This window comes from Anneissia japonica, unplaced genomic scaffold, assembly GCF_011630105.1.
Source record: "Anneissia japonica isolate Jap-2015-1 unplaced genomic scaffold, ASM1163010v1 scaffold997_len2565447_cov190, whole genome shotgun sequence".
Classification (NCBI taxonomy): domain Eukaryota; kingdom Metazoa; phylum Echinodermata; class Crinoidea; order Comatulida; family Comatulidae; genus Anneissia; species Anneissia japonica.
In genome coordinates, this window is record NW_022696369.1 from 959844 (window position 1) to 976272 (window position 16429).

At 34.2% G+C, this 16429-nt stretch overlaps 1 protein-coding gene across 4 annotated transcripts in view; it reads left to right on the plus strand.

Annotated features, from left to right (window-relative positions):
- Positions 1–3354: 3354 nt before the first annotated feature.
- The window catches only part of LOC117101965, a 24365-nt gene continuing 11290 nt past the window's right edge, over positions 3355–16429 (plus strand). For 2 of the 4 annotated variants that reach the window (XM_033242101.1, XM_033242105.1), the window contains exons 1-2: positions 3419–3463; positions 8735–9206. In XM_033242101.1, coding sequence (XP_033097992.1) covers positions 8907–9206 — 300 coding nt within the window. In that variant the 5' untranslated portion in view covers positions 3419–3463; positions 8735–8906. Of the gene's footprint in view, positions 3464–8734; positions 9207–13897; positions 13926–16429 lie in introns of all 4 variants that reach the window. The other 2 variants (XM_033242102.1, XM_033242104.1) reach the window with 2 other exon arrangements.

Consider the following 16429-nt stretch of genomic DNA (forward strand, 5'->3'; position numbering starts at 1 on the left):
TTTTCTCCCCTACGAATTGCAGTTCTCCCCGACGGGGGCCCTGGTCCCTCCACCCCCACCTGGTGGCGTTACCCCTGTACAAAAGTATTTGACGCACACAGGTGATATATTGATATCAATCAATTGCTGAATTTATTTTTTGTCCTCTAAAATGTATCTTTTAAAATAACATGGACCTATAAAATGGCCACCACCATTTTTGTGATCCTAAATGATATTATTATTACCGTATCTGTTATGACTTAACCTTATTATTTCAAAATAGTTTTATGATAAGCCATAAATTTTAAATTATTTAAAACATAATTTCAAATACCATATCAACCGTTGCTACTTTACATATATTATGTATATAATTATTTTTAATGGTACTTTAAAGATAAAAAATAAATTATGTATGGATGTCATAGTTATGCTATTAATTAAAATGAAACCATGTTTATACAACACAAAGCAATAGGTATAAATATCCATAGAAAGGAAGCTAAATTCAAAGAATTTATTTCTTTTACAGTATATTCAGTGTTTTAGTGCAAGTTTTGTCATGTAAATAGTAGATTAGACCAAAGCTTGAAGACTGAATACATGTCAACTCTCTTATAAAGCGAAGAGGCTAAGCAAGGCCTGGGCCTATAGTAGTTTTAGTTTAGTTAGTTTTTATTTGGAATCACTGTTATTAAAGTGGCACATATCCAAAATGATGGTGAATCCAAAGAGAAAAATCAACAGAAAATTTAAAAGAAAATAACTACGAAAATCATTACTGAACTAAAGGTTCTAGGTGCTAATCCAGTATATCCTTCGCAGTCACACCGCTGACACTGTGGGCGATCTGCAGCAATGCCAATGCCGCTCTTGAAAAATGACGTCACACACAGCTCGGCACTTCATTGGGTGATGGTGACGTAATGCCATTTACCTACCTTTAGCAAATGGAGGTAGAAATATGGTACCGTATCTCTAGCCACGGCGTAAATTCAATATGATAAAGCGTCTGGATAAAGCGTCTGGATAAAGCGCCTGGTCCCTCCGCCCCCACCCGCTGGCGTTACCCTTGTACAAAAGTATTTGACGCACACACGTGAAACAGATATCAATGTGATACGCCCTCTTCTTCCCATCTTAAACGACAAGACATCTCCGAAGAGATAATTTTTAATTGCTGAATTTATTTTTTGTCCTCTAAAATGTATCTTTCAAAATAACATGGACCTATAAAATGGCCACCACCTTTTTTGTGATCCTAAATGATATTATTATTACCGTATCTGTTATGACTTAACCTTATTTCAAAATAGTTTTATGATAAGCCATACATTTTAAATTATTTAAAAACATAATTTCAAATACCATATCAACCGTTGCTACTTTACATATATTATGTATATAATTATTTTTAATGGTACTTTAAAGATAAAAAATAAATTATGTATGGATGTCATAGTTATGCTATTAATTAAAATGAAACCACGTTTATACAACAGAAAGGAAACTAAATTCAAAGAATTTATTTCGCATGCAAAATTCTCAATAAACACCAATACAGTATGTTATACAGTGGCGGATTCAAGAATTCAAAATAGAGGGGGCCCGGGGAGGTACTTTCACAGATGGAAGATCTATAACACCTCCGAGTCCCACCATGGTTGGGGCTGACGTAAGAAAATTTGTAATTATTGCACCTGATGGCCGGAAATTGCACTCTCACTGACTAAAAATTTGAATATAATTTTCTTTATATCTCCATTTAAAAATATTTTGAACAATTTAGGGGTGGGCGAGGGGAAGCCGACAGTGATTAAATGTTTTCAGTGTAATAATTTTCCTACCGTACCATGTCATAATAATTGTATTAAATAAAAGGAATTTCTCAACGTCAAGATGCCAGAGCGTGCGCACCATTTGCATCCACGAAGTGTTAGTAGTAGACTAATTACCACGATTCTGGGTTGGTCTTGCATAATAATTTTGATAAGATGACCCCCCCTATTGCAGCATAGTTACAACCTCAACCCATCTGAAAACTCTGTCAACAACCTTCCTCTTGCAAGATACCTATTTTATTTATTTTTTAAATTGTTTCTATTCTAACACAGTCACTGTCGCTAAACAAGCCGAAAGGGTCAACGGTGCATGTCCCCACATAGCCATGAGGAAAAGAAAACATCAGCTTATTCTTCTCTCTTTGAATTGCAATGGTTTCAGACTAATTAACACAAGCAGTTACATGCTTGGTAAACTTGTAAAATTTCTAAACCTTTTGTTGATCGGCCACGGAAGGATGATCATAAAACATGGGCATCATAAATAGAGCTATAATATACTTAAAACAAACAGCTTCAAAACAATTGATATGAATGCCAGATATAGGCCCATTAAAAATGGAATTCAGTATATCTATTGTTCTCAAATGTGAAAAACAATTTTTACATGGATTGGTGGGTTTCTGCAATAGCCGTGAAAACAAACATAGGCCTACTATAGCAGTTTCTGATTATTACGGTATCTTTCAAAATCGTAGCATCAGCCACATGATTTGGTCATCTGTAAACGAAGGAAAAATAAATAATAATAATAACAATAATAATAATAATAATGTTATACTATATATAATATATATAATATATATACTATATATATTACAACTTACTGTATGCCCAGCAAGAGTCTACCTTATGCACAACGCACGGCAGTGTATCGCCGATTATCACGTGACGTAGCCTATAAAAATGCTGCTGCTCGTCGATTCAAATCATAACCGCACTAGACATCGCAGTATCAACACTGTCTCTTATACACATCTATTGCACTATAGGCCTATCCCTCTGGACAGCAGTTTGAAGACCTCGCGACTATTAGGCCTTACATTTTTTGAAAGTTGTCATGATGCCGGGGGTGGGGTGAGCACGACCATAGAGAAAATTCTCTATGGCACGACAGTGTGCGTCCCCTTGAAGCTACAGATTTAAAAAGTCTAAATGATTTCACACCTGGTTATAGGGTAGTTTCTGGTGTCGGGATTGCAGGAGGTTCCTCCCGGCCTCTCTAGCTTGATAATTTGGACACCATGATACAAATGAATTCGACCGTAACATTAAAATCTATAATTAAAACAATCCTCATGCTAATCTAATCTGCTAGAAAATAATAATCTGTAATTTAGCGAGCGCGAGGAATGTTCATTAACATTCTGGACTGCTTGAGAAATAAGACACAGGCATAGATAGAGCATAGGTCCATGGATAGAGCATGTAATTCCTCCATGCATAGAGATGCATAGAGCAACTGTATTACTGCATTTATAAGTCCTCATATCCAAAATAAATTGCGCCACCTACCGGAAATGACGCATTGTTATTTTCTTTCCTCCTGTGGTAGCTTTACTTTCTTTTGTAAACATACAAAAGCTGATTTTTGTCCTGGTTTTCTGTGGGAAGCTCAGCTGACTGTATTTGGGTGGAAGGTAAGTTACAATTGATATGTTATATACGTGTTTCAACTATATTAAGATATATTTATATTCTCTAAATCAGAATGCACTAAACAGTTAATTTGCTAATCATGCCAGTCTAGGCTAGGCCCTAGGGTTCTCCTCGCTAGGCCTTTCTTTGAATTGAAATCAGATCAGATCAATCGACTGAAAGAGAGCTGAGGTGGGAGATTCCTGAGGTGAGGGTGGAGAAGATGGATGAGACGGAGGTGGTCCGGGGAATTTAGATAAGAATTTAAAGAGTTACCTAAGGACTTTTGGGCCTAAAATTTCAGTAATCCAAGATTAGGTCGATAGTCGACTACGGAATTTTTGCTGATAAAGATCACTGATGAAATAATATGGATAGTGATGTCGATGAAGATGAATAATAAAAATCAAAAGAAATGGATTAAAATGAGGTAAAAGATATTCGGCTGTCCGCCGAGTAAACATGAGTAAAAAATCAGTTATTCACCTGTCCGCCAACTCAGTGTAGTTACTTGAGTTATGGCCCTGTCACACCTTGACGATTTAGTCAGCGTATGCAAAACGTATCAAAATTTTTTTAAACACTGGCATAAGCTGAACTATCGATGCTTTTTTTTCAACTTTGGGCGCATTCATAGCGAATTCATAATGTATTGGACATATAAATATTGTATTAGTAAATTATATAGAATGTTTTGATTACTTATAGAAAACTTACACGAACAAATGCTTAACGTGTTGCCAGCGTTCACAACTTATGCCCAGCAAGAGTCTACCTTATGCACAACGCACGGCAGTGTATCGCCGATTATCACGTGACGTAGCCTATAAAAATGCTGCTGCTCGTCGATTCAAATAGATTCACTAGACATCGCAGTATCAACATCACCGTATTGACATCACCCCATTTTAATACAGTATACCTATTTCCCTAAGTGCTGCCAATATGCCATTTATACGATAACTGCAAGTTATAAACACTTTCAGTAAGTTTTGTGGTCGTCTGGAACTCGTCAAATACGTCTACATACGTCCAAGATAAGTTCGTTATAAGTTACATATAAGTTTGAAGCATGTTACTCATAGGTTAGAAATACCTTTTGACTTTTGAGTAACTTACAAGTAACGTGTGTCAACGATCGCTTAACTTACCTACAACTTATGGACCGCGTATGTGGAACGTACTGTACAAGCCATACGCTGGCATACGCCGTACTAGGACGTATACCAGCGTGCTTCAGCGTATTCACCATTTTTTTCATACGTCGGCATACGCTGGCTAAATTGGTGTGACAGGGCCATTACATAGGCCTAGTTTTAGTAATAAATTCAACGCTGTGGCTAGGGATACGGTACTGTATTTCTACTTCCATTTTCTAATGGTATGGTAAATGGCATACATCGCCATCAACAAATGAATTGCCAGAATGTGCGTGACGTCATTTTTCAAGACTGGCAATGTAGATCACTCACGATGAGTGATGAAACACGAACGATGTATTACAGTACTGTACTGCGTAATTGAACATCAGAAAGTGCAATACTGTATGGTAATGTTGTCAATGATAAATAGGCGCATAGTTCCACTCAGAAAGAGAGTCATGTCAATATAGACCTCTAGGCCTGCCTAAATTCCTCGCCTGACGAAGAACAAGGTATAGGCCTTGCTTAGATTCTTCGCTTTGCGGCAGCCCTGCTGTAGTGATAGATCTATTTTGGTGGCATGTATCAGTCTCCATGGTCATACCAAGTCTGAAGTTCTCAACGCCTAAAATCTCATCCTAATTTTCATTCCAAGTAGCCTAGGTTATATCATGGAGGTATTATTGAGAAGGAGATCACTCGGCAACAGATCCCTTTGACGCCACAAACCTATGTGTTCCCCGCTTTTTGATCGCGCGCGGGCGTATTACCCTATAATTCACATTTTTTCGTTAGCAACAACTTGCCAACGACATGCATTTATACGCTTCCAGCAGAGCAGTTGTGCAATAAAGCGTTTGATTTTAACCCATTAAATATCTTTATAATGAACAATGTTCCCCTGATTAGATTTTTTCGGGCTTTTGGTATGTTATTATTTGTATATTTCTGGAACGGATTCCGTAAAATATTTATGTTAAAATTACTTCTGTGTTCATTATAATTTTGTCTAAAGATTAACTGGTTCAACTATAAAGCTAAGTCAGCGTAAAACCGAAAAATACTCAGATTTTTAATTCATTTTTCGAATAGTTTACCCTCGTTAACCCTAAAATGACTTAGTTTATTATAATCCTTAATCATTTATTAATTAATATCTGTTAAAATTAGAATTGGCGAATTTTGGCCAATTTATGAAAATTGAAGTTGAAATATACTATACTCCATTTAAAACAGTACGGTACTACAGTATAAGTGCTAGTAGGCCTTATATCAGTTTTACAGTATATTCAGTGTTTTAGTGCATATTTTGTCATGTAAATAGTAGATTAGACCAAAGACTGAGTACTGTATGTCAACTCTCTTATAAAGCGAAGAGGCTAAGCAGGGCCTGGGCTTACAGTACAACCATGAATTATCGCTTCGTATCTGCGCGTATCCACTCGTAGCATGCTCGTAGGTCCGTTTTGAATAGCTACGAACCCTTATGAAGGTCATTGTTATTTTAATTAGCTTTGCAGTGATCATAGGCTCGATCGTCGGGGCTGATAAGCAATGCATAAACAATATTGAAATATAGTTTACCAGCTTTCAACACATGAGCAATGTTGTAATTAACTAATAAACAATTAGAATATTGTTTGTTATTTCTTACCTTAGATTGATCATGTTTCAAAACCGTGGTTAACTACCTAGGCTAGTCCTAGGCATAGAGAACAGTATGTTCGAATTTCGATGTCATTTACGACCTACATTTTCCCTTAAGAGGAGGAGAGCAGACAGTATACTGGTTAACTTTCCATTTCGGAGTATTTTCATCTGATTTATTGAAATCACTACCTTGCCTAATTAAGGCTAGTCATGCTGGACCGCATTTCCTTTCGCTTTTTGCTCACTGTGGCCCACAGATTTTCAACATTGGCCATGAGGTTGAGCTTTAATACACTTTACTGTGTTCTGATTAGGGAGAGTTCGATTGCACGACGACGGTAGGACGTAGAATGCCATGACGTCCCTAAAAGTCATTTGCGCATGTGAGAACGTTAAGGTAACCTCTTGAGTAGATTCTGGAATGCAATTTGGCCAAATTTACGTATCCAGAGCACGTAAGACTCACATAATACTCAAAATTAAATTAAAACATTCAAGTGCTCTTTAAGTATCTCAACTATAATTTATCAATTTTCCGAAGTTTTTCTATAAAAATTCTTAGATTGATCAGACAAAAGGGTAAAGGGAATTTTGCTGTGTAAAAACTGTATTACTTAGGTGTCCATTATTGGTAATGAAAATGGCATGGGAAAATATTTCTGTTATATTGAAAGTGAAAGCCAAAAACTAAATAAAGAAAACAAGGCAATTCAAATGTTGAACTTTATTGTTTATAAGTTTATTATTTTAACACAGACAGAATATGGAAATCCCTCCCTGATACTTTAGTGCCTATTTCTTTGGGCATTCCACATATCTCTTTTTAAACCAAGCTAAAGACCTTTCTTTTCCATCAAGTTTTTCATTATTTTAACATGGCATCCTTATTCTGTTTATTATGTACAGCCCATTAAGAGCTTGCTTACTTGCGCTATATAAGAATGAACTAATTAATATTATTATTATTATTATTATTATTATTATTATTATTATTATTATTATTATTATTATTTATGGTAATCTTATTGGCACTACTGTATGTAGTATGGTAATTGTTGATTTTACCTACTGTATTACAGTATGTAAACACTAAAATATATTAATTTATTACGCTGAAGATACAAAATATTTGATTGCATTTTTCACAAAAACATTTAAAATCTAACCAAACTTGTGTTTGTAGTTATTAATTAAAACTTTCCTATTATACAGTACTACATGTAAAACTTCAATCTTGAGTTCTCACATCAAACAAGCTAATCTAAATCTCTATACCCTTGACAGTCACAAAACTGTACATGTACTGTACATTGTATTCAGTACAGTATTTTCAAAAGTCCGATCTGCTGTACTAATAATACATTTTTCAAGTTGTTTTGGCAATGGTGTACCTGGGTAAATAATTTTTTTATTCCTGCAACATAAATTATAGACAGTGGTACAGTACACATTGCTTATGATTTATAGTTGGCACTGCATTCCTTGTTTATATCCATAGTTGACCATAATGGCCTTGATTCTCTTATGTGGATCCTATCGTCGGATTTGATCTCTATTGTTCGAAATTGAATTAAATCGTCGTCTGCTTCGAAAACCTCTCAAGTTGGACAAATTCTCTTGAGTTGAACTGCCTACATGTTTTCTTATTGTTCTGGGGTGAGTGAATGTGTCAGATCCAGAGTGGAAATGGTGAATCATAGTTGATACTATTATGAGAGGAAAGGCATCCAATGTGTGTGAGAATACTGAGAATGTCTCCGAAGCTCTCCTGCCGCTGTCATTCACTCAATTGCAGACAAAGATCAGAAAAAGAACAGTTAAAATTACTACAGTGTGTTCTTCCTTCCTCGAAAACTTCATAATAATAACAAACCAGGTGTACAATGCTCAGACAAAAAACATTCTCAAAACATTAAAATATAGTAGTTAATGGAGCTTTCTGATGCAACTGGATTTTGGTTCTTGGTTAATTTTTTAAGTACTTTGTTGAAGTGTGACATCTGTAGCTATGGGGAGTTACAGTAGTTTTAATATTCTCAACATAACTTCCTTCATCAAAGTGAGTTGTATACAGTCAGTATAAGTCTGAATTCAATAGGTACTGTATTGTGGAATTTTGCTCCGATGTTGTTTATAGTGCAATTCATTAAATCATGTCACATACAGTATAATAGCCAACAGTATAAGTCTCTTCTAGAAAAATCACCTGATGTTTTTAGGAGCCATTTGTCATTTATACCAATTTTTTGAGGAAAATGTTAACTGTAGTCTGCAACTGTACAAAAAAATGAACAGTTGGGGTTGGATTGCCTGTGGTTGTGGGAGATGAAAGAAGAGATAACAGTATGCAATATTCGGTCATGTTCCTTTTCTACTAAAGAAGGAATTGTGATCTTGCAAAGATTTTGCAAATTATTTTATTTGAATTAAGAAAAAGAAATTACAAATATTTTCTTATATAAAATTTCATCCTTTTTGCAGGTCTGATGGAAGTTGGAGTGATGCCAATGTAACGTAAACAAAACGTCCTGCAGTCATCCACTGTGCCACAGCAGTCCATGTTCAAGTCTGCCATACAGGCCAGGTGATTCAGCCTCCATTTATAACCTGCCATCTTTTTTTCCCCTTTTAGTTTTTCCATCATCAATTTCTTATGCCTAGAAATTATAACAATTACTATGGCAACTACTACAATGGGCGCCAGCAGCAACAGCGACGAAACTGGAGAGGGCGTTATAATGATGGCGACTTGGAGTGGGACAATTATGATCTGGGGAGCGGAGGACAGCGCAACCTAAAAGACAGGCGTTACTATAATCGTAATAATCAGAATAATTTCCACCGTTACTCCAATTTTCCGTCAACGGCGGACTCTGAATTAGAGTGGGATGACTACGACCTCCGACAGAAGCAAGAGGAGTGCTTGGAAGGGCTGGAATCAATATTACCCTTGGTTCGACATATTCATTTATTTTTTGATTTTGAATTCTGCATTTTGTCCACTATAATTAACATAACTAAATTTTATTTTCTATTATTTTTATGTTTGAACACCATAATTCAATCAGAACTAAACAAAAACTAGTTCTGTTTTTCACCTTTATATACTTATAACTTGACTAACAGTCTTTCAAGATATAGATCACTCACTTAATTTAGATGTATAAATGGTATAAATTAGTTTTATACCAAACTAGAAAGTGTGTTTTAATTTAGCTAACAAAATTGGTTTTCCAATAACTAAGATTAAAACATACACACTCAAAAAATATCTAGTCAGAAAATAGATTGAATTAAAACTAGAATGTGAGTTTTCAGAAAGGACTACATTAATTTGGTGAGTGTTTTCTGGAAAAATTGAATTGAATTGAACCATGGGCAACCCATCATTTTCATGCATAATTAGAATTATTCTTTTCATCATAAACATCTAAAAAAGCAAATACAGGTCTCGCTCTAATTAAAGACCCCTCCAAGTAAAGACCTGTTTTTTGTGGTTTCAAACTAACAAATGTCTTTTATCTTTATTATTCTAATTAGACACCAAAGCTGCTAAAGACTATAGAAACCCTGGTCCCAAAAGTGGTTTTTAGTTGAAGGGAAACCTGTACTGTATTTCACTAATTTTGTGAAAGAAAATTCTTTAATTTATAGTATCTGCTAGATTTAAACAGGGGACGGTGGGGACTGGAGTTTGAGCACCAAACTACCAAACACCAAGTTCTTCTTGGCCAATACTTTTGTAACATGTTTTCTCAATACACATCTACAGTGTTCCTAGTTGCTTTTTAGTTTTTAATCAAGTTTGTTGTACTGTTGAAATGAATCCCCATTACTAGAGGCACTCTAATAATGGGGGTTTATTTTGTTTAATTTATAGTGTTGTCTAGCCAGCACTTATAATTTTACTTTGAGTACATTTGCATAATCAGTATCGGTTTTGGTAAATTTTGGCAAGCTGTCACACAGACTTGGCAGTAATTGCGATCACAATTAAAGTTTACTAAACAGTAATAACGTATTAAATATAATAAAGGTATTATCCTTTTATCTCATTGTATTGTAGCATATTTTAGACTTGGAAATTCTATTAAATAAGATTGTTTCTATAAACTCTACATTGAGAATAGGAAATTAAATTAGATGTGAAGTGTAGTACTGTATAGTACATTGAGCTACTGCATGGTATATAAACCAAAGTAGAAATTACCTTTTGACCTTTGTGGCCTTCTTCTCAAAGTCAACTGATTGTTTATCATCCTGTTTCCTTCCTTTGGTTTCAAAATTTTTAATGGGATGAAAATATATTTAGAAAATAATTGATATTTCAAACTTATAGTAGACACAGTATTTTAAAGTTGCCAAACAACAAATGCATTTAAAACAAACTAATGAAGCCAATGGTTTTTTTTTTATTATTAAAAAAAAAAGACTAATGATAAAAGGAAGTATATATGGTAGTACATTACCTTCGGTCCTAAAAGTTATGAATTTACTGTAATGCAAAGAAAAAAGTCATTCACAAAAGTAACTACTTTACAGTATATTAACAATACCTTCAATGTTGAAGTATAAATTGATGTAAATAATTGAAAGGCACCTGCAGTACATAATTCGATCAACAATGTTTAATTAAATAATTACCTTGTGAAATGTTATCAGCTAATTGAAATATCAATTTAATATATTTTAATCAGAAACTTTAATATCCTGTTGTTTGGGTGATAAATGTTAATTAAATTTTCCCAAATGAAGTAATTTACAATAATTACTAAGTACTTGTTAATAGCTTTCATGAATTTGATTTATTTCTGGAATGTTCCAGTTGCCATAACCAATCAGAAGAGGGAACTTCTGGATTGTTAATTTATAACTGGTAAATTGGATGTGTCATTCACTTATGATTCTGATACAGTATATGATTTGATGTCCCAAATGAATGCTAAAAATAAATAGGTAATTCTTTAAATCATGTGAATGATTTGCAAACTGTCTTTTACCATTGTGTGTACATCGCTGCCCTGGGGCGATGCAAGATTTGGTGCTGGGGGTGCGTGTGAAAATATTGACCTCTACTGTAGGTGCCCGGAAATTGCACACTTGTACCTAAAAAATCTTACCGATAATGATGTTCATAATGATAAAAATAATATATCAACAATGAAGTACAACATTTAGTTTTCTTAATATAATTTATGGGGATGTGATCGCACCGTCTTCTACCCACCCCCACCCCCACATCTGCCACAGCTGCATTTGCAGTAATGATGTTAATATGTCACATTATTGGAATGTGTTTTTAATCCATGTAGAAGAAACTATCTCTTTTTTGGCTCAAAAATCTTTTTCTTACATCATTTCATAAAAAGCAATTAATTGTTGGTCCTCCAACTACAAGGTCCTAAGATTATTTCCTATATAAAACATAAGGAAATTTTCTAATGACAACATTTGACTTCCTATGACAATTTTATGTACTGTATACATTGTTCTGTGAACTTCATTTTTGAAAAATCTTTATTAGAGGAGGGCAGAAAAAAAAGAAAATATATTCTTGGTTTTTTTTATTAAAATGGTTCTACCAAGAAAAAAAATCTTGGTGAATAAATAGTCTAATAATTTTGACCATTAATAAATCATCCATCCACTCTTATGCCCATACAGTATCAATATAATTATTCATCCATCCAACATTCTGCCAATGTTAACACTGTGCCCATATCAGTATCATCCACTTTATCCATCTGACCATTCAACATCATGCCCATATCATTATCCATCCATCCACCCATCCAGCGTAATTCCTATCATTATTGTGCTGTATATCCATTCATATACCCAGCATCCTGCCCCTATTATTCTGTAATCCTCAAAGCCTTGTCGTTTATACCCGTTAGTGGTAGTCTTATTCTATACAAATTGAAATAAAGAAAATTAAGTGAATCTAGAATCACAATCTATAATACTGTCGACCTACATACAGTACGTACAAGATGGTGGTTAGTAAATTACTGTGTATTACATTTCAAAAGGAAATGGTTGTTGATTGATTAATAACCATGATACTGTATCAACATGTACAATATGACATTCACACTGACACACCCAAGTAGATGAATAATGCTTCATAGCATCACAAAACACTTTAGGTATTTTCTTTCTAAAAAAAAACAGATGAAAGCAAAAGTATTTATTGATGATAAATATATTTTAGACAACTCGTTTTACTCAGGAACTTGAGATACATTTAGAAGGTGAGTATATGAGATGTCAAACAATTGACTGCCAACTGTAGTGATTTTCCTGTCAAATACACTTGTTCATTATTTTATGCTCTTTTTCGCCAAAGAAGGGAGGAAACCATATTGCTTTTCTGTCTTCTCTCGTGACATTAGATCACAGGTTTACTATAATTGTTGTGATGTGATTATTGTTACAGAATGTGTTAACATCCATTGAGAAAGTTTTTTAGGAGAAGGGGACATTTAGTAGGGTGATGAAGTTAAGGGATAATGCAATTATTATAATGAGAATGTAGTGTTGGAAGAGGTGCAGTATGTCTGTATTTATCAAGTCAACTCCAACAACTAAATTTAATATTTGAATTATTATGTATTAAAAAAATATGTTGGTAATAGCTTTCTTTTCAAAACTTAAAACAAGAAATATTTCATTCACCAATTTACAGATGTACAGTATTAATCTTTATTGACCCCCTTAAATTTTCTAATTTTATAAGGTATACAGTACCGAAATCAGCAAAACTGTATTGTTTTTGTCTATATGAATGCGCTGCTATCCACAGCATTTATTGGGTCTAATATAAAATATATCAGAAAATTGTCTTTAGTACACTACAATTAATATAGAAAACATATAGAATATCAAAACATCAAAGAAATAATTATTTTTTGGTACCAATGGCGTTCCATATTACTTGTATGGCGTCCCATAGTATACCTTTTCTCGGATTAGGTTCTAATTCTCATCCAAATTCAACGATATAACAAAAACAGATGCTGGTGGCGCTCTTCGAAATTATCTAACATTACAAAAAGTCAATAAATTAGAGACTTGTGGTACGTCCATCACATTAAAAATTGGTAATTCTTAAAGTAATTTTCCTTTTATAGTAAATGAGCAACATTTACTTTATTTGAATGCTTGCTATCTGAAAACAGTAGTGTATCTGTAAGAATTTTAAGTAGATATATCTATTTTTTGTAGACACTACTAGATATTTTTAGGAAAAAAAAATGAACCTGTGTTGTTAAATAGGCAGTATGATCTAGATTTACTTACTGAGGCCCATCTACTTTGAAACTGTAGACATACTCAAGTTGTTTTTTTTAAATTTCTGCTATGGGAGATATGGTTAGACTGTAACACTGCCTGTTATTTTGTATGAACAGTAAATTTCGAACGGTGGTTAATGCAGTTGCAATTCAAAAACTGAATTTTTAAATAAATTATCAACCCCACCCTGAAGGCAAACCCATGCCCATTGCAGATTGTGCTGTACATGTAGTAAGCGTACTTTATATACAGTAATCCTCCTCCCTGTTCAATGATGTTACAGTATGTTAAGCTTTTATAACCCTTTTATTTTTCCTTTTGTTTTCATTCATTTTTTCATATTTCTAGATCTTCCTTGCATGGAAGGTTTATCAAGGTAACATGATCATGTCTTTATTTTTTAGCTGTTGCATTTTTGTTTCTTGCCATTTAAGTTCTCTAGCTTTACTCTAAATTGTATTTTAATATGTGTTTTTGCATGTTTGTCATAAATAGATACATGCTGGTTTTGTTTTTTCATGCCATGAGAAATGCCTTTAAACTTTACAATCATTTAAGCTAGGCATATGTAATGAGAAAGAATGTAGTGCATAGATTAGTGGTGGTTCAAGAAGAGAGGCCTTCTTCTTGATGTACAGACACAGTAGAAGCCATAGCCTTGCTACACATGCTTTATTGTGACATTTTTATTGTTTTTATTTTAGTCATTTTGTGACATTTCAGTTGTTTCAACATTTCTTTGTTTTGTTAGTGTTTCTTGCCCATATTGTTTCAGCCAATGTACATCTGTGTGTTTATGTGCATTTCCATGCTACTTTGTTATGGCCATATTGTTTTGTATTTTTCTTGTCTAATTATGTTTTTACACTACAGGTACATCTTCTACTGTACATCCTTACTTCTGACCAGAAATTTTGTAAATCTTCTGTATTGTGTGTAGTTACTTTAATGCTGTAGTGTACAGTATGTTTAAGTACCTAATACTTTCAGCCATTTTATATGCAGCCTATTTTAATTATGTATTTTAGTTATTCCCTATACCATTGCTTCTGTACATTCTGCTACATGTATTTTCCATGTAACATACTTGCTGTCTTCTTGTCTGTTTTCTTTTATCAGGTGTCATATAAGTACCTACTCTTCTACCAGTCGACCATGTACCATTTTTGCCTTTTGTCTGTTTTTTTTATTTTATTTTTAAGTACACACGTCTACATGTTGGGCTGTACCAGTGCTGTGTTTTTTTCTTACATGACTTGACAGAAACACAGCATCCTGTGTGCTATATCAAGTGATGTGTGTGAAGTGTTTTTATTTCTTTTTTTTTTGCTCACTGCCAGTATCATTGTAGCAGAGTCCATTCTCATGCTGTGTGTTCAATGGAGGTTTCCATGACTCTGCAATTTTTTATTTTTTTATTTTATGCTTTGACACCAAACCACTTCCCACCCTCTTTAAAATCCTTTAATCATTTGCATGTGTATCTCATTCATACTTTCTTCCCTGGTTATTCTCATTTTTTTATCATTTAATTTGAAAATCTGATTTGAATTAGTTTCATCTTCCTCCTTATTTCCCCTCTAAGTAAAATCAGACACGACCTTGGTGGTTAAGAATGATGGTAGTTATTCAGAGTGGCGTATCTTGTGTATTGACATAGGGGAGGGGGACTGAACGGGAGTGTAATTTTTTTGCTCAGAAAATTTCCAGTGGAAAACAACTGGGAGGCAAAAGCTTGTTCGTAGTATATGAAACTGTCAGTTTATATTTTGGAACACTGCTGTACATATTTGTACTATGGTACTTGCAGATCTGGTGGTCCATGGCAAACCAGAAAAAGTGCTGAAATGCTTAAATGTGCAAAGTTAAATATTCAAATGCACGCTTTTTGTGTTACAGTAATCTGTGGTCATGTTTATTAGTTATATTTGTCCATTTTATTATACAATTTACAAATTTATAAAGCATTTCTGCAAAGTTGTGTGCCTCTTATGACCTTGAATTTTCAATGAAACTAGAAGATAGGCAGGCTTGTCGTGACACAACCACTGATCTCTACTATAATAGCTGGATTGGTCATTGGCTGGTTTTAGTGAGGCCACCGACGCCATGTAGGGGGGGCCTAAGTGACATATCATTTTAGACAAGTTTCTTTTGGCATTTGTTTAAATTATTGTTAAAAATAACGATTCTTGCAAAACTTTTTGATAATAAATTCGAATTTAACGTAATGATCCTTATCATCTACCTACTTGATGTGACTTTTTATGCAGTTTAAGAAAGCGCAAGCAAAGTTATTTGCGTTGTGTAGGGATGGACGTCACTATAACCACGGGATTTCGCTCGCGCTTTTTAAAACTGCATAAACAGTCTTGTCTAGTGGTTAGATGGTTTGAAAAAAATTCCTATATTCAATTTAAATTTATTATTGAAAAATATTGCAAGAATCTTTATTTTTAACTATAATTTAAACAAATGGCAAAAGAAACTTTTCTAAACTGGTACGTCATGTAGGCCCTCCAACATGGTGTCTGAGGCCTCACTTTTTTCTGTACCAGGATTGGCCGATGAGCAATCCAGCTATTATAGTAGAGATCAGTGGACACAACTCACAAACAATAATTATGTCGGCTTATTAAATACTGCTGTCAAATAACTTGCCCTGAATGGTCATGTGATTGCACATTGTTGAAAAGGTGGGATGTGGAATTGCGTAATGTCCAGTATATAATTCTGTACATACAGTCAAATATAGCAAATTGCATTGAATGAACACTAATTTCAAATGTACACACTACACTCCTCTATTATACACTACATAATCAGGGGCGGATCCAGAAATGTCCAAAAGGGGGGGGCTGGAAGGGGGGGGCCGAAAGT